This window comes from Aquarana catesbeiana, linkage group LG02 (genome assembly GCF_042186555.1).
Source record: "Aquarana catesbeiana isolate 2022-GZ linkage group LG02, ASM4218655v1, whole genome shotgun sequence".
Lineage (NCBI taxonomy): Eukaryota > Metazoa > Chordata > Amphibia > Anura > Ranidae > Aquarana > Aquarana catesbeiana.
The window spans coordinates 706,927,856-706,945,823 of NC_133325.1; the positions used below are offsets into that span (position 1 = coordinate 706,927,856).

A 17,968-nucleotide genomic window follows, 5' to 3' on the forward strand; every position below is an offset into this window, starting at 1 on the left:
TAGGATAAAGTGTGAAAAACTTTTTAGGAGGGAAAAAATGCTCATCTGGGTGAACCACTCAGATACATAAAGTTTTTCCAGCAATGAATGGACAGGAAAGGCATGCACAGCTTGAAGAGGCTTTAGCAAACCCAAACACTCAGTTAGGGGTACATAAATCTGGAGCGGACCATTCAGCAAGAAAATGCACCATCAATCTTACAGATTGTGAAAGCTGATACCCCCGCATTTGACACCTCAGAAGAGGAGTCTTCTTCTCCCGCTCCCAGTTCCTCAGTTTGAGGGTCCTGGGTAATGGAAGAGAACCCATTTTGTCCCAAACTGTGATGTGATTAAAGCCGCTAACTTTTTTTTTTTTTTTTTTTCTTCAATCCCATCATAGGAAAAAAGACCTTTTTAGTAACATAAACAGGGGATGCAGTGTTGAAAACAGTTGCAAACATTTCATGGCCCCGATGCTCACTATGACCAGCCAACCCCTCTCAGGTGAGGATGCCATTGTAGAGAGGAGGAGGGGAGTAGGCTTTCCAGAGCTTGAGGGAGACCCTTTTAACCCCCCCTTCTGACCTTAGCCCGATGCACAAAGCAGAGGTACTATCAGAAGAAATCGCATTCACTGCTTAAGCAATAGTCCAGCCACTGCCGCTTCTATTAACGCTCAGCCTGATGCTTTTAGTAAATGTGTCAGGGAATGCCTGTGTCCCCAACCTCTTATATGCCTTTTTTTGCTATGGTTTCCCTCCGACATCTGCAGCCAGCAAAAAAAAAAAAAAAAAATGGAGCTTTTAAACATACTCCCGCACTGGACGCCAATGCCGGGCTAAGCCCCGCCCCTTCCATCACATCGCGGCCACCCCTCTTTTCAAAAGAGGGTCTTCCCATGCAAGCGTGCGTCTGACGGGCTTGTGAGGAGGAGAACTGTAACAAGCCGCCGTGGAGGGGCGGTGAAAAAAACGGAGCGGCTTTGCTGATCCTTGCAGGAAGAGGGGGAGAGCTTTGTCCAGGTGTGGGGGGGGGGTTGTGGAAGAAAATCCCCCCCAATCTTACCGGAGGTCTGAGCTGCTCGCCGGAGGGAAGCCTGCTGCTTCTGTGACAAGCGTCATGTTTGAGGTAAGCATGAAACCTCCAATTACCTTTCCCGCCGCAGAGTTTTCTGTGGTAAAAACCAACAGACCCAATCTTCACCTCTCACAGTGGGCTCTTCCACCACGAGGCCCGGTTACCATTCAATTCGGCATAAAAAGACACTTTGAATGGGTCCGGCTGCATAGCTGGCCCCAGCAAGGATTGCTCCAGTGGAACTCAGCACAGCACATCTTTACTCGTCACCAACACCTTAGACACTGGTGAAAAAACTGAGGTACTCCCAGTAGTGGGAAGGGTTATATAGGTAGTGGACTTCCTGTCTTAGGGTGTGCCAGTGTCCATCACCTGAAGGTGGCCTATAACTCACATAGTAACTACCATGGCTCTGTGTCGTGATGTACGATAAGAAATGTCTTTTTTGCTGATAACACAAATGTATGCAATAGTGTTAATATCCCTGGAAGCGTCTGTAACATGAACATAATTTGGCATTGTTGGAAGATTGGTCAAAGCAGTGGAAGCTGCACTTCGATGTTTCTAAATGTAAAATAATGCAACTAGGCAAAAACAATCCCTTGATAGGAGTACAAAATTGGGGGTATAGTGTTGGCCAGTACTACAAAAGAATCAGGATTTGGGGGTACTTATTTCAGACAACTGTAAAAATGAACAGTGTGGCCAGGCAGTGGGGAAAGAAAATAGAATTCTAGGATGCATCACTAGAGGGATCACCAGCAGGAGGAAGGCGGTCCTGATTTCCCCATATAGATTCTTAGTTAGACCTCATTTAGAATACTATGTCCAGCTCTGGAAAGAAGAGGAATTCAGGAGAGGAATTTCAGGAGAGGGGGAATTCCAGGAGGCAGAGTCAATACAGGAATCACTATTTGCAGGCAGCAAGGTTCCATGCAATATGCAGTCCCTAGAAATTGAAAATAAACAGTAGGGGAGAAGCTGCAAAGTATGCCGGGAATCCAAGAAGTTGCAGAAAGAGATGGGCAGCAGACTGGTAGCACTCATAAAAGGAGAGGTTTCAAGTGAGCTTATATTGAATGGTCAAAGTAAACTATTGTTTGTATCGGTATGGCAGTGCTGATATTATCAAATGAAAGTGTATGTTCTGACTATAGAACTCATTTAAAATGCCATCAATCAGAAGTCACTGAATCAGTTAATTGTTCAAACTGGAGTTCTGTTGCAATGTGTGATGAACTTTTTTTTAAAACAAAAACGAACATGAAAAAGGGAAGTCAAACACACAAAATTATATCACAAATTCAGTTCTGCAACTACTGTACTAACAACTTTAAATAATCCAAAATAATTTGTTTTAAAGAACCACAGTGACAACAGTTTACAAAAAGCTTAACAGGAGACACCCCTACTGTTTATGAAAACAAAGACACCCCCAGGTCTGGACTGGTACAGCTATACAGAGAATGAAAGGATATACACAGGAGCCAAGATTCTACATTCATGTTTAGTAGGCATGACAACACAATATAAAAGTTTGCTCCCACAGAAAGCAATGTCTAAATTTATAATGACCTAATGCTACATGGCAGTTTTAGACAGATTAAACAGATAATGTCTAATATAATGTGAGAGGTTCTTTGGCTCCAATCCTGCATTGGAGGGGCTCTGAAGTAGTAAGTAAAATGGATCCACAAAAATTTGTGGGCATGGGAAAAGCGGTGTTCAGAGCAGCATTGCATCGATGCACAGAGCAAAGTTAAGCATCTGTGATGAAATATAAAACACAATGGATTTTAACCCAAAGCAGAAATAATCTGTTCTACTCTGCATTTATGGCTTGCTGGAAGTTTAAAGCCTAACTCCACATTTAAAGATAATGTTCACCTTTAGTAAAAAAATATGGTGGCAAGGAGATAGAGGGTCTAGATGAGGAGGACTGGACACGTGCCCTGGAAACACTTCGTAGGACATCCCTCTCGCCCTCTCAAAAGCTCTCTCAGCTTTTTATTATACATAGGGCTCATTATACCCCAAAAAAACTCTATGCTTTTGGAAAATATAAAACATCATTATGCCCGCAATGCTCTCTATTCAATGGCTCCCTTATCCATATGCTCTGACGATGTCCAAAGCTTTGTCGTTATTGTGAAAAAGTATATATAACTTTAAAAACTTATTATGCTCAACTGAGATAATAAGGACGCCCAAACTTGCACTATTGGGTATAATACCTGATGGGGCATTACCAGCAGAGATGCATTCTATGTAGAAAAGATCCCTATACTTAGCATGTAAAGTTATTCTACAAAAATGGACATTCATCGACCCTCCAACCCATAAACAATGGGCTGAGAAACTTAATTATATACTTAAGAGAAAAATTAACATATAAACATAGAGGTGAAGGTAGAGGAGATAGACAGGAGTAGGGAGCTGAGGCAGAAGGGTGAGGAGTAGAGAAAGATAACTTGAGGCTGCTTTGAGGAAATGGCTATAGTTTGACGATTGACACTCGGGGAGTCCAAGCTGATGTGCAGAATGTATTCATAATTCTATTATGCTTTATTTATTATATGTTAAGTTATTTTAGTCCGAGAGGTGCAACGTTTGTTTGTTTGGTTTATGTGTTTCTTTATTTCATGATACTTGATGGACTAAAATGTGTTATATTATTTGCTTATATGTATAACAAAAATAAAAAAACTATTTGATTGAAAAAAAAGTAAAAAATAAATAAATGCACATGATTTTGAAGGTAGCAAAATGTACAAATATATATATATATATATATATATATATATATATATATATATATATATATATATATATATATATATATATATATATATATATATACATACACACACACACACACACAAACACACACACACATACACATACATATGATCCATGGGGTGCAATGTTAAGCTGCAAACATTGCCAACAGCTCTGTGCCTCAATACAGGCAGTTACTGAGCAGCAGGAATTATCAATGATATATGAGGGTGCTCATCAGCAGTGGCAGACAGGACTTGTAGGTTATTCATTCATAGATCTATATTTTTTGTGGGAATGGGAACGGAAGATTAAGTCCAACTGCCGAATCACAGCACTTAATACAGCTCACTCATGTAAGCACACCTGTTAGCGCAGTAAATAGTTTTGTGTAGGTCAAGCTACTTAAACATGGATTTACGCTTTAAAGGCTAACTCCACCTTTATTGCCAGTTTACCCTCAAACTTAGGATGCAATAGAAACAGTATAGGGAGATACAATATATTTGATTTTAATTATAACTAAAAGAAATGTTGTTTTACCTAGTTGTCAGTTTTCTTGTGCATTATTACGTCCATTTCCATTTTATTAATTAACTTGAATGAACGAGGCTTAGACAGCATTTTATTTTCTCTAAAAAACTGAATATCAAAGTCTTTTTGCTTCTTTCACGGATGGGTTCATCATAAAAACCTCTCTTTGGTAATAATCGCCATGGCAACCAATAGGACCACCAGAAGCATCCCAAATGAATAACTGTCTGCTATAATTATGTGATGTCACCTTTAGACAAAATTTTCATACATGTTCCCATCTAACTTCAACATCATACAACCAGAACCACTTTGGAAAAGTGCAAAGTTTCTTTTCAATCCAGGGATAGACAATGTTATGTACAGTACAATATAGGTGTCAGCTGCTCAAATCCAGGAGCAAGGGAAGAGGCACATTATTAGGCCTAGCAATTTTTAGTTTATTAGGCGCTCTTGCTATTTGGGATTTTTACTCCTTAAAACAGCTAAATCTTTCTTTTAGTTTTATTTCATTATTTTCATCTAGGGAAACAAAGACTCCCGTCTGACAGTTTGTTAGATTTAATATACTTATAATTGTACCTAAACTGTGCTTCAACACCCCCAATCTAGGAAAATAGGTCATCCACATTAGTTTAGCCAGAACTCTAATGAGCTACAATTCTCATGAGAAGAGAAGCTTCTCTTTTTGTTAAAATGTTGTATAGAATATAAGAACTTCTGATCAAGAAGATTGTGACTCAGGAGTACAGATTTCTTTATAGCTTGCATGTATGCTATAGTTCAGTGTCCTCAAGGCGCCCCAACAGGTCATGTTTTCAGGCAGTCCATTATTTTGCACAGGTGATTTGATCACTTTCACTGCCTTAGTAATTACCACAGCCGTTTCATCTGAGGGAAATCCTGAAAACGTGACCTGTTGGGGTGCCCTGAGGACTGGAGTTGAGAAACACTGCTATAGTAGCTAAAGCCAACAAGTCTGATTATATCTATTAACGTGAACCTGAGCTTGCTTAAAAGTAGCAAAGATATGAACTGAAAAGTAGACAAGGAAAGAAGAAAGTCAAATTTCTTCATAAATTTAGGCCGATAAGTAATCTGCTACATGTTTTTGGTGAACAAAATCCCAATAAGCGTATATTTATTGGTTTACGCAAACAGTATAGCGTCTACAAACTATGGTACATATTTATGGATTTTTTTTTTTATACTAGTAATGGCTGCGTTCAGCGACTTATAGTGGGACTGCGATATTGTGGCGGACAATCTGACACTGATGGGAACCAGTGACACTAATACAGTGATCAGTGCAAAAAAAATATGCACTGTCACTGTACTGACACTGGCTGGGAGGGGGTTAAACATCTAGGGCGAATAAAAGGGTTAAATGTGGGCCTAGCCAGTGTTTATTTTGTACTGTATGTGCTGCTTTTACTAGGGGAAGTGATGGATTTTATTCCCTTCTTTGCATGGACACAAAATCCATCCTCTCCCCCGTCAGAAAGAAGATCTGCCTTGTTTACAGATCTCCGTTCTGTGTTTTACCGACGTACATTCAGTGCCTGGCACCCACAGAATGGCTTATGCTGTGATTAGTCACAGCAAAAGAGGTGCGCCCCCTAGGCGGAAGTGCGGAATCAGATATATTATACACACACACACACACACGAGGGCCCCCCGGTAGCAGGAAATCTGCTATAGGGTGGTCCTGAAGCGGTTAAGGCTGATGTCCATGTTTCATTACTTTAAACAGTTTGTTTGGACCAAGCTAGTCCAAACATGCTATTTGCTTAACTAAGTGCTGCAGTGGCTCTAAGCACTGTATGAACTGCATGTAACTTCAGCTACATACAGTACACAGTGCTGGGTTCCGGCTGCGAGACAGACTTCCCATCTTACACCCGGAACAAAACAGAGTCTGGCTAAGCGTTGCTCAGCCATTCATAGGCAGCTTTACATTCTGTGAAGGAATACAAAGCTTCCTTTGATTGGCCGAGTCAAAGCATGAAATCAGCCAGCCCCTCCCACTCAGCAAATCGGAGGAAGCTTTGTATTCATTCACAGAATGAATTCATTCACAGAATATGAATGGCTGAGCACAGCTCAGCCAGACTCTGTTTTGTTCCGGGTGTAAGAGGGGAAGTCTGTCTCACAGCAGAAACCCAGCACTGTGTACTTTATGTAGCTGAAGTTACATGAGGTACATACAGTGCTTAGAGCCACTGCAGCACTTAGTGAAGCAAATAGTTCATTTGGACCAGCTTGGTCCAAACAAACCATTTAAAGTGACATGAAACATGGACATCAGCTTTAAATCAATTCTTGTGTTTCTGTGGGCTTCCCTTGGTTGTGAGGCACAGGCTGCGCAAAAAGCCTTAACTTCTCTCAATTAAGCATTTATTCTCACATCAATTCTCACATTAAGCCCTACCGCATTCTAGGCCCAAGCCTGACTTTGGAACTCTCCACTGAAATTCAGTGTGTTAGTATGTGGAATTTTGCATGTTAACATGCCTTGCAGTGAGGCAGCCGATTCATTTTGGAGTGCTGAACATAGATCAAGCAGTGTTAAAAACTGCAAAACAACTTGTTTATAGAGATATATAGGGCTGGGAGATTTTCCCCCCCAAAAAAATCTGAGATTTTTTTATAAAAAACTCGATTCACGATTCGAATCCGATTTTTTTTTTTTTTTTTTATTATATTAAAGTGCATCAAGTCTACATCACTGTATATACTGACACACTACATTACCGTATATACTGACACACTACATTACCGTATATACTGACACACACTACATTACCGTATATACTGACACACACTACATTACCGTATATACTGACACACACTACATTACCGTATATACTGACACACACTACATTACCGTATATACTGACACACACTACATTACCGTATATACTGACACACACTACATTACCGTATATACTGACACACACTACATTACCGTATATACTGACACACACTACATTACCGTATATACTGACACACACTACATTACCGTATATACTGACACACACTACATTACCGTATATACTGACACACACTACATTACCGTATATACTGACACACACTACATTACCGTATATACTGACACACACTACATTACCGTATATACTGACACACACTACATTACCGTATATACTGACACACACTACATTACCGTATATACTGACACACACTACATTACCGTATATACTGACACACACTACATTACCGTATATACTGACACACACTACATTACCGTATATACTGACACACACTACATTACCGTATATACTGACACACACTACATTACCGTATATACTGACACACACTACATTACCGTATATACTGACACACACTACATTACCGTATATACTGACACACACTACATTACCGTATATACTGACACACACTACATTACCGTATATACTGACACACACTACATTACCGTATATACTGACACACACTACATTACCGTATATACTGACACACACTACATTACCGTATATACTGACACACACTACATTACCGTATATACTGACACACACTACATTACCGTATATACTGACACACACTACATTACCGTATATACTGACACACACTACATTACCGTATATACTGACACACACTACATTACCGTATATACTGACACACACTACATTACCGTATATACTGACACACACTACATTACCGTATATACTGACACACACTACATTACCGTATATACTGACACACACTACATTACCGTATATACTGACACACACTACATTACCGTATATACTGACACACACTACATTACCGTATATACTGACACACACTACATTACCGTATATACTGACACACACTACATTACCGTATATACTGACACACACTACATTACCGTATATACTGACACACACTACATTACCGTATACACTGACACACACTACATTACCGTATACACTGACACACACTACATTACCGTATACACTGACACACACTACATTACCGTATACACTGACACACACTACATTACCGTATACACTGACACACACTACATTACCGTATACACTGACACACACTACATTACCGTATACACTGACACACACTACATTACCGTATACACTGACACACACTACATTACCGTATACACTGACACACACTACATTACCGTATACACTGACACACACTACATTACCGTATACACTGACACACACTACATTACCGTATACACTGACACACACTACATTACCGTATACACTGACACACACTACATTACCGTATACACTGACACACACTACATTACCGTATACACTGACACACACTACATTACCGTATACACTGACACACACTACATTACCGTATACACTGACACACACTACATTACCGTATACACTGACACACACTACATTACCGTATACACTGACACACACTACATTACCGTATACACTGACACACACTACATTACCGTATACACTGACACACACTACATTACCGTATACACTGACACACACTACATTACCGTATACACTGACACACACTACATTACCGTATACACTGACACACACTACATTACCGTATACACTGACACACACTACATTACCGTATACACTGACACACACTACATTACCGTATACACTGACACACACTACATTACCGTATACACTGACACACACTACATTACCGTATACACTGACACACACTACATTACCGTATACACTGACACACACTACATTACCGTATACACTGACACACACTACATTACCGTATACACTGACACACACTACATTACCGTATACACTGACACACACTACATTACCGTATACACTGACACACACTACATTACCGTATACACTGACACACACTACATTACCGTATACACTGACACACACTACATTACCGTATACACTGACACACACTACATTACCGTATACACTGACACACACTACATTACCGTATACACTGACACACACTACATTACCGTATACACTGACACACACTACATTACCGTATACACTGACACACACTACATTACCGTATACACTGACACACACTACATTACCGTATACACTGACACACACTACATTACCGTATACACTGACACACACTACATTACCGTATACACTGACACACACTACATTACCGTATACACTGACACACACTACATTACCGTATACACTGACACACACTACATTACCGTATACACTGACACACACTACATTACCGTATACACTGACACACACTACATTACCGTATACACTGACACACACTACATTACCGTATACACTGACACACACTACATTACCGTATACACTGACACACACTACATTACCGTATACACTGACACACACTACATTACCGTATACACTGACACACACTACATTACCGTATACACTGACACACACTACATTACCGTATACACTGACACACACTACATTACCGTATACACTGACACACACTACATTACCGTATACACTGACACACACTACATTACCGTATACACTGACACACACTACATTACCGTATACACTGACACACACTACATTACCGTATACACTGACACACACTACATTACCGTATACACTGACACACACTACATTACCGTATACACTGACACACACTACATTACCGTATACACTGACACACACTACATTACCGTATACACTGACACACACTACATTACCGTATACACTGACACACACTACATTACCGTATACTGACACACACTACATTACCGTATACTGACACACACTACATTACCGTATACTGACACACACTACATTACCGTATACTGACACACACTACATTACCGTATACTGACACACACTACATTACCGTATACTGACACACACTACATTACCGTATACTGACACACACTACATTACCGTATACTGACACACACTACATTACCGTATACTGACACACACTACATTACCGTATACTGACACACACTACATTACCGTATACTGACACACACTACATTACCGTATACTGACACACACTACATTACCGTATACTGACACACACTACATTACCGTATACTGACACACACTACATTACCGTATACTGACACACACTACATTACCGTATACTGACACACACTACATTACCGTATACTGACACACACTACATTACCGTATACTGACACACACTACATTACCGTATACTGACACACACTACATTACCGTATACTGACACACACTACATTACCGTATACTGACACACACTACATTACCGTATACTGACACACACTACATTACCGTATACTGACACACACTACATTACCGTATACTGACACACACTACATTACCGTATACTGACACACACTACATTACCGTATACTGACACACACTACATTACCGTATACTGACACACACTACATTACCGTATACTGACACACACTACATTACCGTATACTGACACACACTACATTACCGTATACTGACACACACTACATTACCGTATACTGACACACACTACATTACCGTATACTGACACACACTACATTACCGTATACTGACACACACTACATTACCGTATACTGACACACACTACATTACCGTATACTGACACACACTACATTACCGTATACTGACACACACTACATTACCGTATACTGACACACACTACATTACCGTATACTGACACACACTACATTACCGTATACTGACACACACTACATTACCGTATACTGACACACACTACATTACCGTATACTGACACACACTACATTACCGTATACTGACACACACTACATTACCGTATACTGACACACACTACATTACCGTATACTGACACACACTACATTACCGTATACTGACACACACTACATTACCGTATACTGACACACACTACATTACCGTATACTGACACACACTACATTACCGTATACTGACACACACTACATTACCGTATACTGACACACACTACATTACCGTATACTGACACACACTACATTACCGTATACTGACACACACTACATTACCGTATACTGACACACACTACATTACCGTATACTGACACACACTACATTACCGTATACTGACACACACTACATTACCGTATACTGACACACACTACATCACCGTATACTGACACACACTACATTACCGTATACTGACACACACTACATCACCGTATACTGACACACACTACATCACCGTATACTGACACACACTACATCACCGTATACTGACGCACTACATCACTCAGTGATGTAGTGTGTCAGTATTCAGTGATGTAGTGTGTCAGTATACAGTGATGAGCACATTGCTGTGTGATGCCATATGGGGGTATTTTCATATATTGAGCACAGTGCTATGTAATGATATTTAAGAAGGGTGAATATATGGAAATGGGATGTGATGGGATGTGACTTCTCTCCTCTGAGGTATTATTCTTTCTGGCAGTGATCATCACATGGCTATCAGTATCACTATCTCATGAAATACACCATACAGGCAGCTCTGACTCACCCTCCCTTCTCGCTCTCTCTCTGCAGCCCGGGAATGTCCCTGTGATCCCCCCACCCCCTCCTCCTCCTGATATCACAGCCCTCCAATACACAGCGGCGTTCCACCAACAGCCTCGCCCACTACCCCGCCTACACACCCACCCACCCATGCACAGCGTCGGGCCTCGCGGACTAGGCCGAAGCCGCGGCCTCGCCTGAAAAATCGTGCCCGCAGCTCCTCAGGCCCGGCGCGGTGCTGTTAAAAAAAAAAAAAAAAAATCTAAAAAAATCGATTTGAAGAAGATTTGAATCGATTTGACCTCTCAACTCGATTCAAGATTCAAATCGATTTTTTTCCCAGCCCTAGAGATATACACACACACCTCAAGACAGGTGATCAAAGGTTACACAAAAGGGCCATCTGCTCTATTAAAATATTCAATTTCATACATTTCCATTTCATAGAATAATTTTAAGTAGTGATGCACCTAAATTTCGGCCACCGAAACATATCGGCCGAAAATGGCCCTTTCGGCAAAAAGCCGAAAGAGAATTCTTGCCGAAAATGGGGTGGGGCCTGCGGGACGGGGCCCCGCGCCTGGTGCCGCCCATCACGGGGGTGTCATTCTGGAACGCCTGTCCTTACTCTCTCCTTCTCCCCTCCCTCCTCGTCCATGCTGCAGGCGGCCTGTGGGGTCTCTGTGCAATGTCCCCGAGCGGTGGCTGCATATGGATCCTCAGCCGATGTGTAAATCAGCTGTACAGGAGCTCGGTCACGCTGTTTACTCTGAAAGTGAAAGTAAGGGAGAGGTGTCTAGCAGTGTGTGCTGTGCTCTCTGCTTCCCCCTACAGTGCAGTACCCAGCATGGAGATTGAAGGTACAGAGCTGCAGCTGCCAATTTTTAAAAAGGCTGTCTATATAGGTTTTTATGCATGTATGTTTGTGTGTGTGTGTGTGTGTGTGTGTGTGTGTGTTGGTGTGTTTATATGCACTGGTGAGGCACAGGCAGGCAGCATGACGGCACTGGTAGGCTGCTGGGCACTGGTGAGGCACTGGTAGGCTGCTGGGCACTGGTGAGGCACAGGCAGGCTGCAAATGATGGGCACTTGTGAGGCTGCATTGATCTTCTGTACCATGTCTGCAGTCTCTGACCATCTCCTGTACCATGTCTGCAGTCTCTGACCATCTCCTGTGCCATGTCTGCAGTCTCTGACCATCTCCTGTGCCATGTCTGCAGTCTCTGACCATCTCCTGTACCATGTCTGCAGTCTCTGACCATCTCCTGTACCATGTCTGCAGTCTCTGACCATCTCCTGTACCATGTCTGCAGTCTCTGACCATCTCCTGTACCATGTCTGCAGTCTCTGACCATCTCCTGTACCATGTCTGCAGTCTCTGACCATCTCCTGTACCATGTCTGCAGTCTCTGACCATCTCCTGTATAAAAATATTTTTTAAAAACAGTCATTTTCGGTATCGGTTTCGGCACCAAAAAACCCATTCCGTGCATCACTAATTTTAAGCATATGAAAAAGTGTTCAAACGCAAACCTAAGTGAATTCACAGTATAAATTACCAAAGAAGTATAAAAAGAAAAGAAAACAAAGGATGTCCAATACCTGGGAATATACTTATTCATTATTGCATAGAAGCAATTATACAAGTCGCTACGTGGTAAGTTGAGGTCCACCAATGGTTGCAGGAGGTGAAACCAGCTGACATCTTCCTGGTATTTGACATTTCGAGATTTACAGTAATAAGTAACAACAGATTCAACATCTTGAAGGACTGATGTTTTCCTGTCTTCTGGCACAACAAGCTGGTCTTAACAAATACAAAAGAGCATACTGTTACTAGTAAGACACTTACAAAAAGAAAGATCTCACAATTAGACAGAATTTGAAGAGCAATTGCATTTTACTTTTAGGTGGCTTCCTAAAGATGTGGAGGACGGAACAAATGGATGTTCTGCCCACATTAACACGGTCTCCAAACTTCTGGCAGAAGCTTTGAAAATGTACAGAGAAGTCTTAATGGTATCTGCAGTCACCCAGGCTTCCACCCATTTACTTATTCATTTCTCTAGAATATGTTTTTTACTCTGGTTTTAAAAAACAAATTGCACTATATCCAATTACACTGTATAACATTAATACAGAAGATGTAATGTGTTTGGATGTACACCTGTATAATTTACACCCATCTGTCAGTTTATCATCGCCTGTCTCTCTGCTAGGGGGATTTGCTCTCCATTTGTCCTGGTGACCACTGACTCAGAGACTGAAACTTAGGGAAAATCTAAAACTTTGAGTAGTCACCATAACAGGAATAGAGGGGAAATGTACCAACAGGGACACTTGTTTCCATGACAGTGGTTTCAGAGGAGAAACCACTTATTTTGGTGAGATTTCCTTTTCAGTTCACTGTTTACAGGTCAAGAAGGTAAGCAGAATGTATCAAATGGGACATAGATGATAAATAAAAAAAAAAAAAAAAAAGGACCGGAATAGGGGTATGCATTTATGTGAATTATTTTACTTTCCTAAGGATTCTGAATTGCCCGGCTTGATTAAAGGATAGGTTCACATTTCTGAACATGCTACACCCATATTTACAGTGTAACATGTTCAGCATCTGTCGTCTCCCCCCCTCCTTGTGACAGCGAGGCAAGGGATCTTTTCCCTGCACCGCTGGCACAATTCAAAAAGAGCACAGCTATGTGGAGCTCTGCCCACACAGCCATGTCGTTCATTCACAGATCCCTGTGAATCAATGAACTACAAGTAATGTCAAACTTTGCTGATGGCCCATTGAACTACAAGGGCACTGGTGAGCGCTCTAGGTAGTACACTGAGCTGTCATTCAGTATCTGCCTGCCCGTATTGGAAGTAGGGGCAGACAGCAACACAGTCTGCAGGAGCGTGGCAAAAAAAAAAAACCCAAAACACAAAAAAAAAAAAAAACAAAACACAAAAATACACAATTTTTAACTTTAGTGCCAGGCAGCTGACATCAGTATCTGTTGCTTCACGTGTTGCTAACTCGACAATGATATTGTGTCAATAAAATGAGCAGGCAGGCGACATTGAAGCAGTAACATAGTAGGAAATAATATAGTGCTCTTCTAGACTGAGATAAAAAAATAAAATAAATCATCTATAAAAGGTAAAAGGTTCCCATACATGTATCTTTCCATATAGTTCTTTGCTAGTTGTTCCAGTTCTGTGCACAAGAGGGGAAAAAAATTAAATAAAAAAAACAAGGGGACTATAGTTTGCTTAGGAGCATAAATCAAAACTCATCATAATATTCCTTCAGAGCTCTCTTATTTCTTTAGCTACATTCTTGGTAGTGAGAAACATTATACTTTATGACCCATTATTGCATTGCTATTCTGAATGGCTTCCAACTCATCCTACTGACAGACATTTGTTAAAATCTCGAGTGTGACGACACTTATGTGCGTTGCGATGCATGCACGACTTTTGATCCATTGTTGTGTATTGGGCAGCCCAATCAAACAAACAGGCTGCCCTAACGCAACACATGTTAACATGTGCATTTAACACATCACAACAGACCAAGCAACGTGTGAATGGATGCTTACAAAGTAGGGAAAAAAAAAAAAAGTTAAATCCACCTGGGCATGGGTGAGCAGACCTGAAAACTAGGGTGTAGAGAAAGATTAAGCATCAATCAAAACTAATATATTGTGTTTGCAGGTACTAGTGCTCGATTTTTATTCTAATAATTTGCAATCTCACCTATAAGTTTTTTGCAAGCTCTATGAATCAATGGCTGTTCTGGAAGATCAAGCGAATCATCCCAGGATGCTAGACTGTCACCTTTTCCTGCCACATTAAGTGCAATCTGTCAGAATAGAATATACATTAATCACAAACCAAATATTCAAATACTGACAACATCTAGTATACAATAATCAACAATCAATGTATTTGATAAACAATTTACCAGACAAAAAAAAGCAAAGTGGATCTAGGCAGATGCAATGATTGTCTGCTCAGGCGCAAGCAGCTGCCTTACACTGACCACACACTGGCAGAGCTAGAAGAATCTGAGAAGCAGCCTCTTAGAGCAGTGTTTCTCAACTCCAGTCCTCAAGGCGCCCCAACAGGTCATGTTTTCAGGATTTCTTTCAGATGAAATGGCTGTGGTAATTACTAAGGCAGTGAAACTGATCAAATCACCTGTGTAAAATGTTGGAAAGCCTGAAAACATGACCTGTTGGGGCGCCTTGAGGACTGAAGTTGAGAAACACGGTCCTAGAGGCTAATGCATGGAGAAAGACCAGTCCTGTCACCAGTCTTGCTTCATCACTTTGTATAAGGGGCAGCAAGGGGAAAACCGAGAGGTTTAATGTCTTACATGAACTAGGTGTGCTCTAGAGCCCAAAAGGAAAAAAATACACAGCATATGCAGTTGAAGCAAACAGACTTAATTTTCATAGTCTTACCACCACTTTCTTGTTATGCAGTTGTACAGGGTGTGTAAAGATGACAGCGCAACCTTAAGCCTGGTACACACAGGTGAAAAATCAGCTGGTTCAGCAGGAACTGGCCGACTTGATCCGTGTGTGCAACTGTGTTCAGCAAAACCCGGTCTCACGACCGGCTTCTGTCAAACGGGCATGCTGGAAAACCAGCATTCAATCAACACTCTGTCAGAATATAATGTCTTAGCGAGAGAGATCCCTGCATCATCATTTGTGTTAATGCCGGGATCTGTCAGTTTTTTTCACTCAACCTGCTGGTTGAAGGGAAAAAAAATAAATAAAAAAATGAATGTATGTACCTACCTTTAGAAACACCAGGGCGAAATCTAGTACACTTGATAATCAGCGCCTAATAACAAAACTGGTCTGGCATGAGCCCTCTGTCACCTTGCAATACATGTTTGATTGAGGACACTTGCCGAGGGGTGTGACTGTGCCAGTATAGAGAACTGCAGTGTGAGGGCAGAAATAATGTGTCACGGAGAAAAAAAATTTACAGGAAAAAAAAAAAAATTAAAAACTCCCACATGTAGAGGTACATGTATAGTGGATATAAAAAGTCTACACACCTGTTAAAATATCAGGTTTCTGTGATGTAAAAAAAAAATGAGACAAAGATAAATCATTTCAGAACTTTTTCCACTTTTAATGAGACCTATAAACTTTACAACTTATGCAACTAAAATCTTTAAGGTGAAGGGAAGTAAAAATAAAAAACAATAAAATATTATGGTTGCATAAGTGTGCACACCCTTAAAGAGGAAGTAAACCCTAATGGGTTTTACTTCCTCTTTTGTTCCCTGCAAAGTAAAAGCATAATGGGCTAGTATGCTTAGCATACTAGCCCATTATGTGCCACTTACCTCCAAACAAAGCCCGCAATGTCCCTGCTGGTGGCCGCGTCCATCTTCACCCCTCTTCCTTCCGGCGGCCGTGGATTCCGGGTCTGTGACTGGTCGGAGTCGCCGGTAACGGCACGGGCGCGCCCTTTCTTCAGTTCGCATGTGCTGATGACGCCGGCACAAGCGTATATGGTAAATATCTCCTAAACCGTGCAGGTTTAGGAGATATTTCCTGTAACTACAGGTAAGCCTTTTTATAGGCTTACCTGTAGGGAAAAGTGGTGTGTAAGTTTTACAACCACTTTAAACTAATACTTTGTTGAAGCACCTTTTGATTTTATTACAGCACTCAGTCTTTTATGGTACGAGTCTATCAGCATGGCACATCTAGACTTGGCAATATTTGCCCACTCTTCTTTGCAAAAATACTCCAAATCTGAGAGATTGTGGGGGCATCTCCTGTGCACAGGGTTCTTCAGATCACCTCACAGATTTTCAATCGGATTCAGGTCTGGGCCATTCTAAAACTTTAATCTTCTTCTGGTGAAGTCATTCCTTTGTTGATTTGGATGTATGCTTTAGGTCGTTGTCATGCTGAAAGATGAAGTTCCTTTTCAAGTTCAGCTTTTTAGCAGAAGCCTGAAGGTTTTGTGCCAATATTGACTGGTATTTGGAACTGTTGATAATTCCCTCTACCTTGACTAAGGCCCCTGTTCCAGCTGAAGAAAAATGGCCCCAAAGCATGATGCTGCCACCACCATGCTTCACTGTGGGTATGTTGTTCTTTGGTGCAAAAACACTGC

At 41.0% G+C, this 17,968-nt stretch overlaps 1 protein-coding gene across 2 annotated transcripts in view; it reads right to left on the reverse strand.

Annotated features, from left to right (window-relative positions):
* The window catches only part of TBC1D23 (TBC1 domain family member 23), a 121,231-nt gene that overhangs the window by 74,472 nt on the left and 28,791 nt on the right, over positions 1-17,968 (reverse strand). For both annotated transcript variants that reach the window (XM_073616961.1, XM_073616960.1), the window contains exons 3-4: positions 15,575-15,680; positions 13,430-13,634 (exon numbers count right to left, since the gene is read on the reverse strand). In XM_073616961.1, the coding sequence (XP_073473062.1) occupies positions 13,430-13,634; positions 15,575-15,680 (311 nt within the window). The remainder of the gene's footprint in view (positions 1-13,429; positions 13,635-15,574; positions 15,681-17,968) is intronic.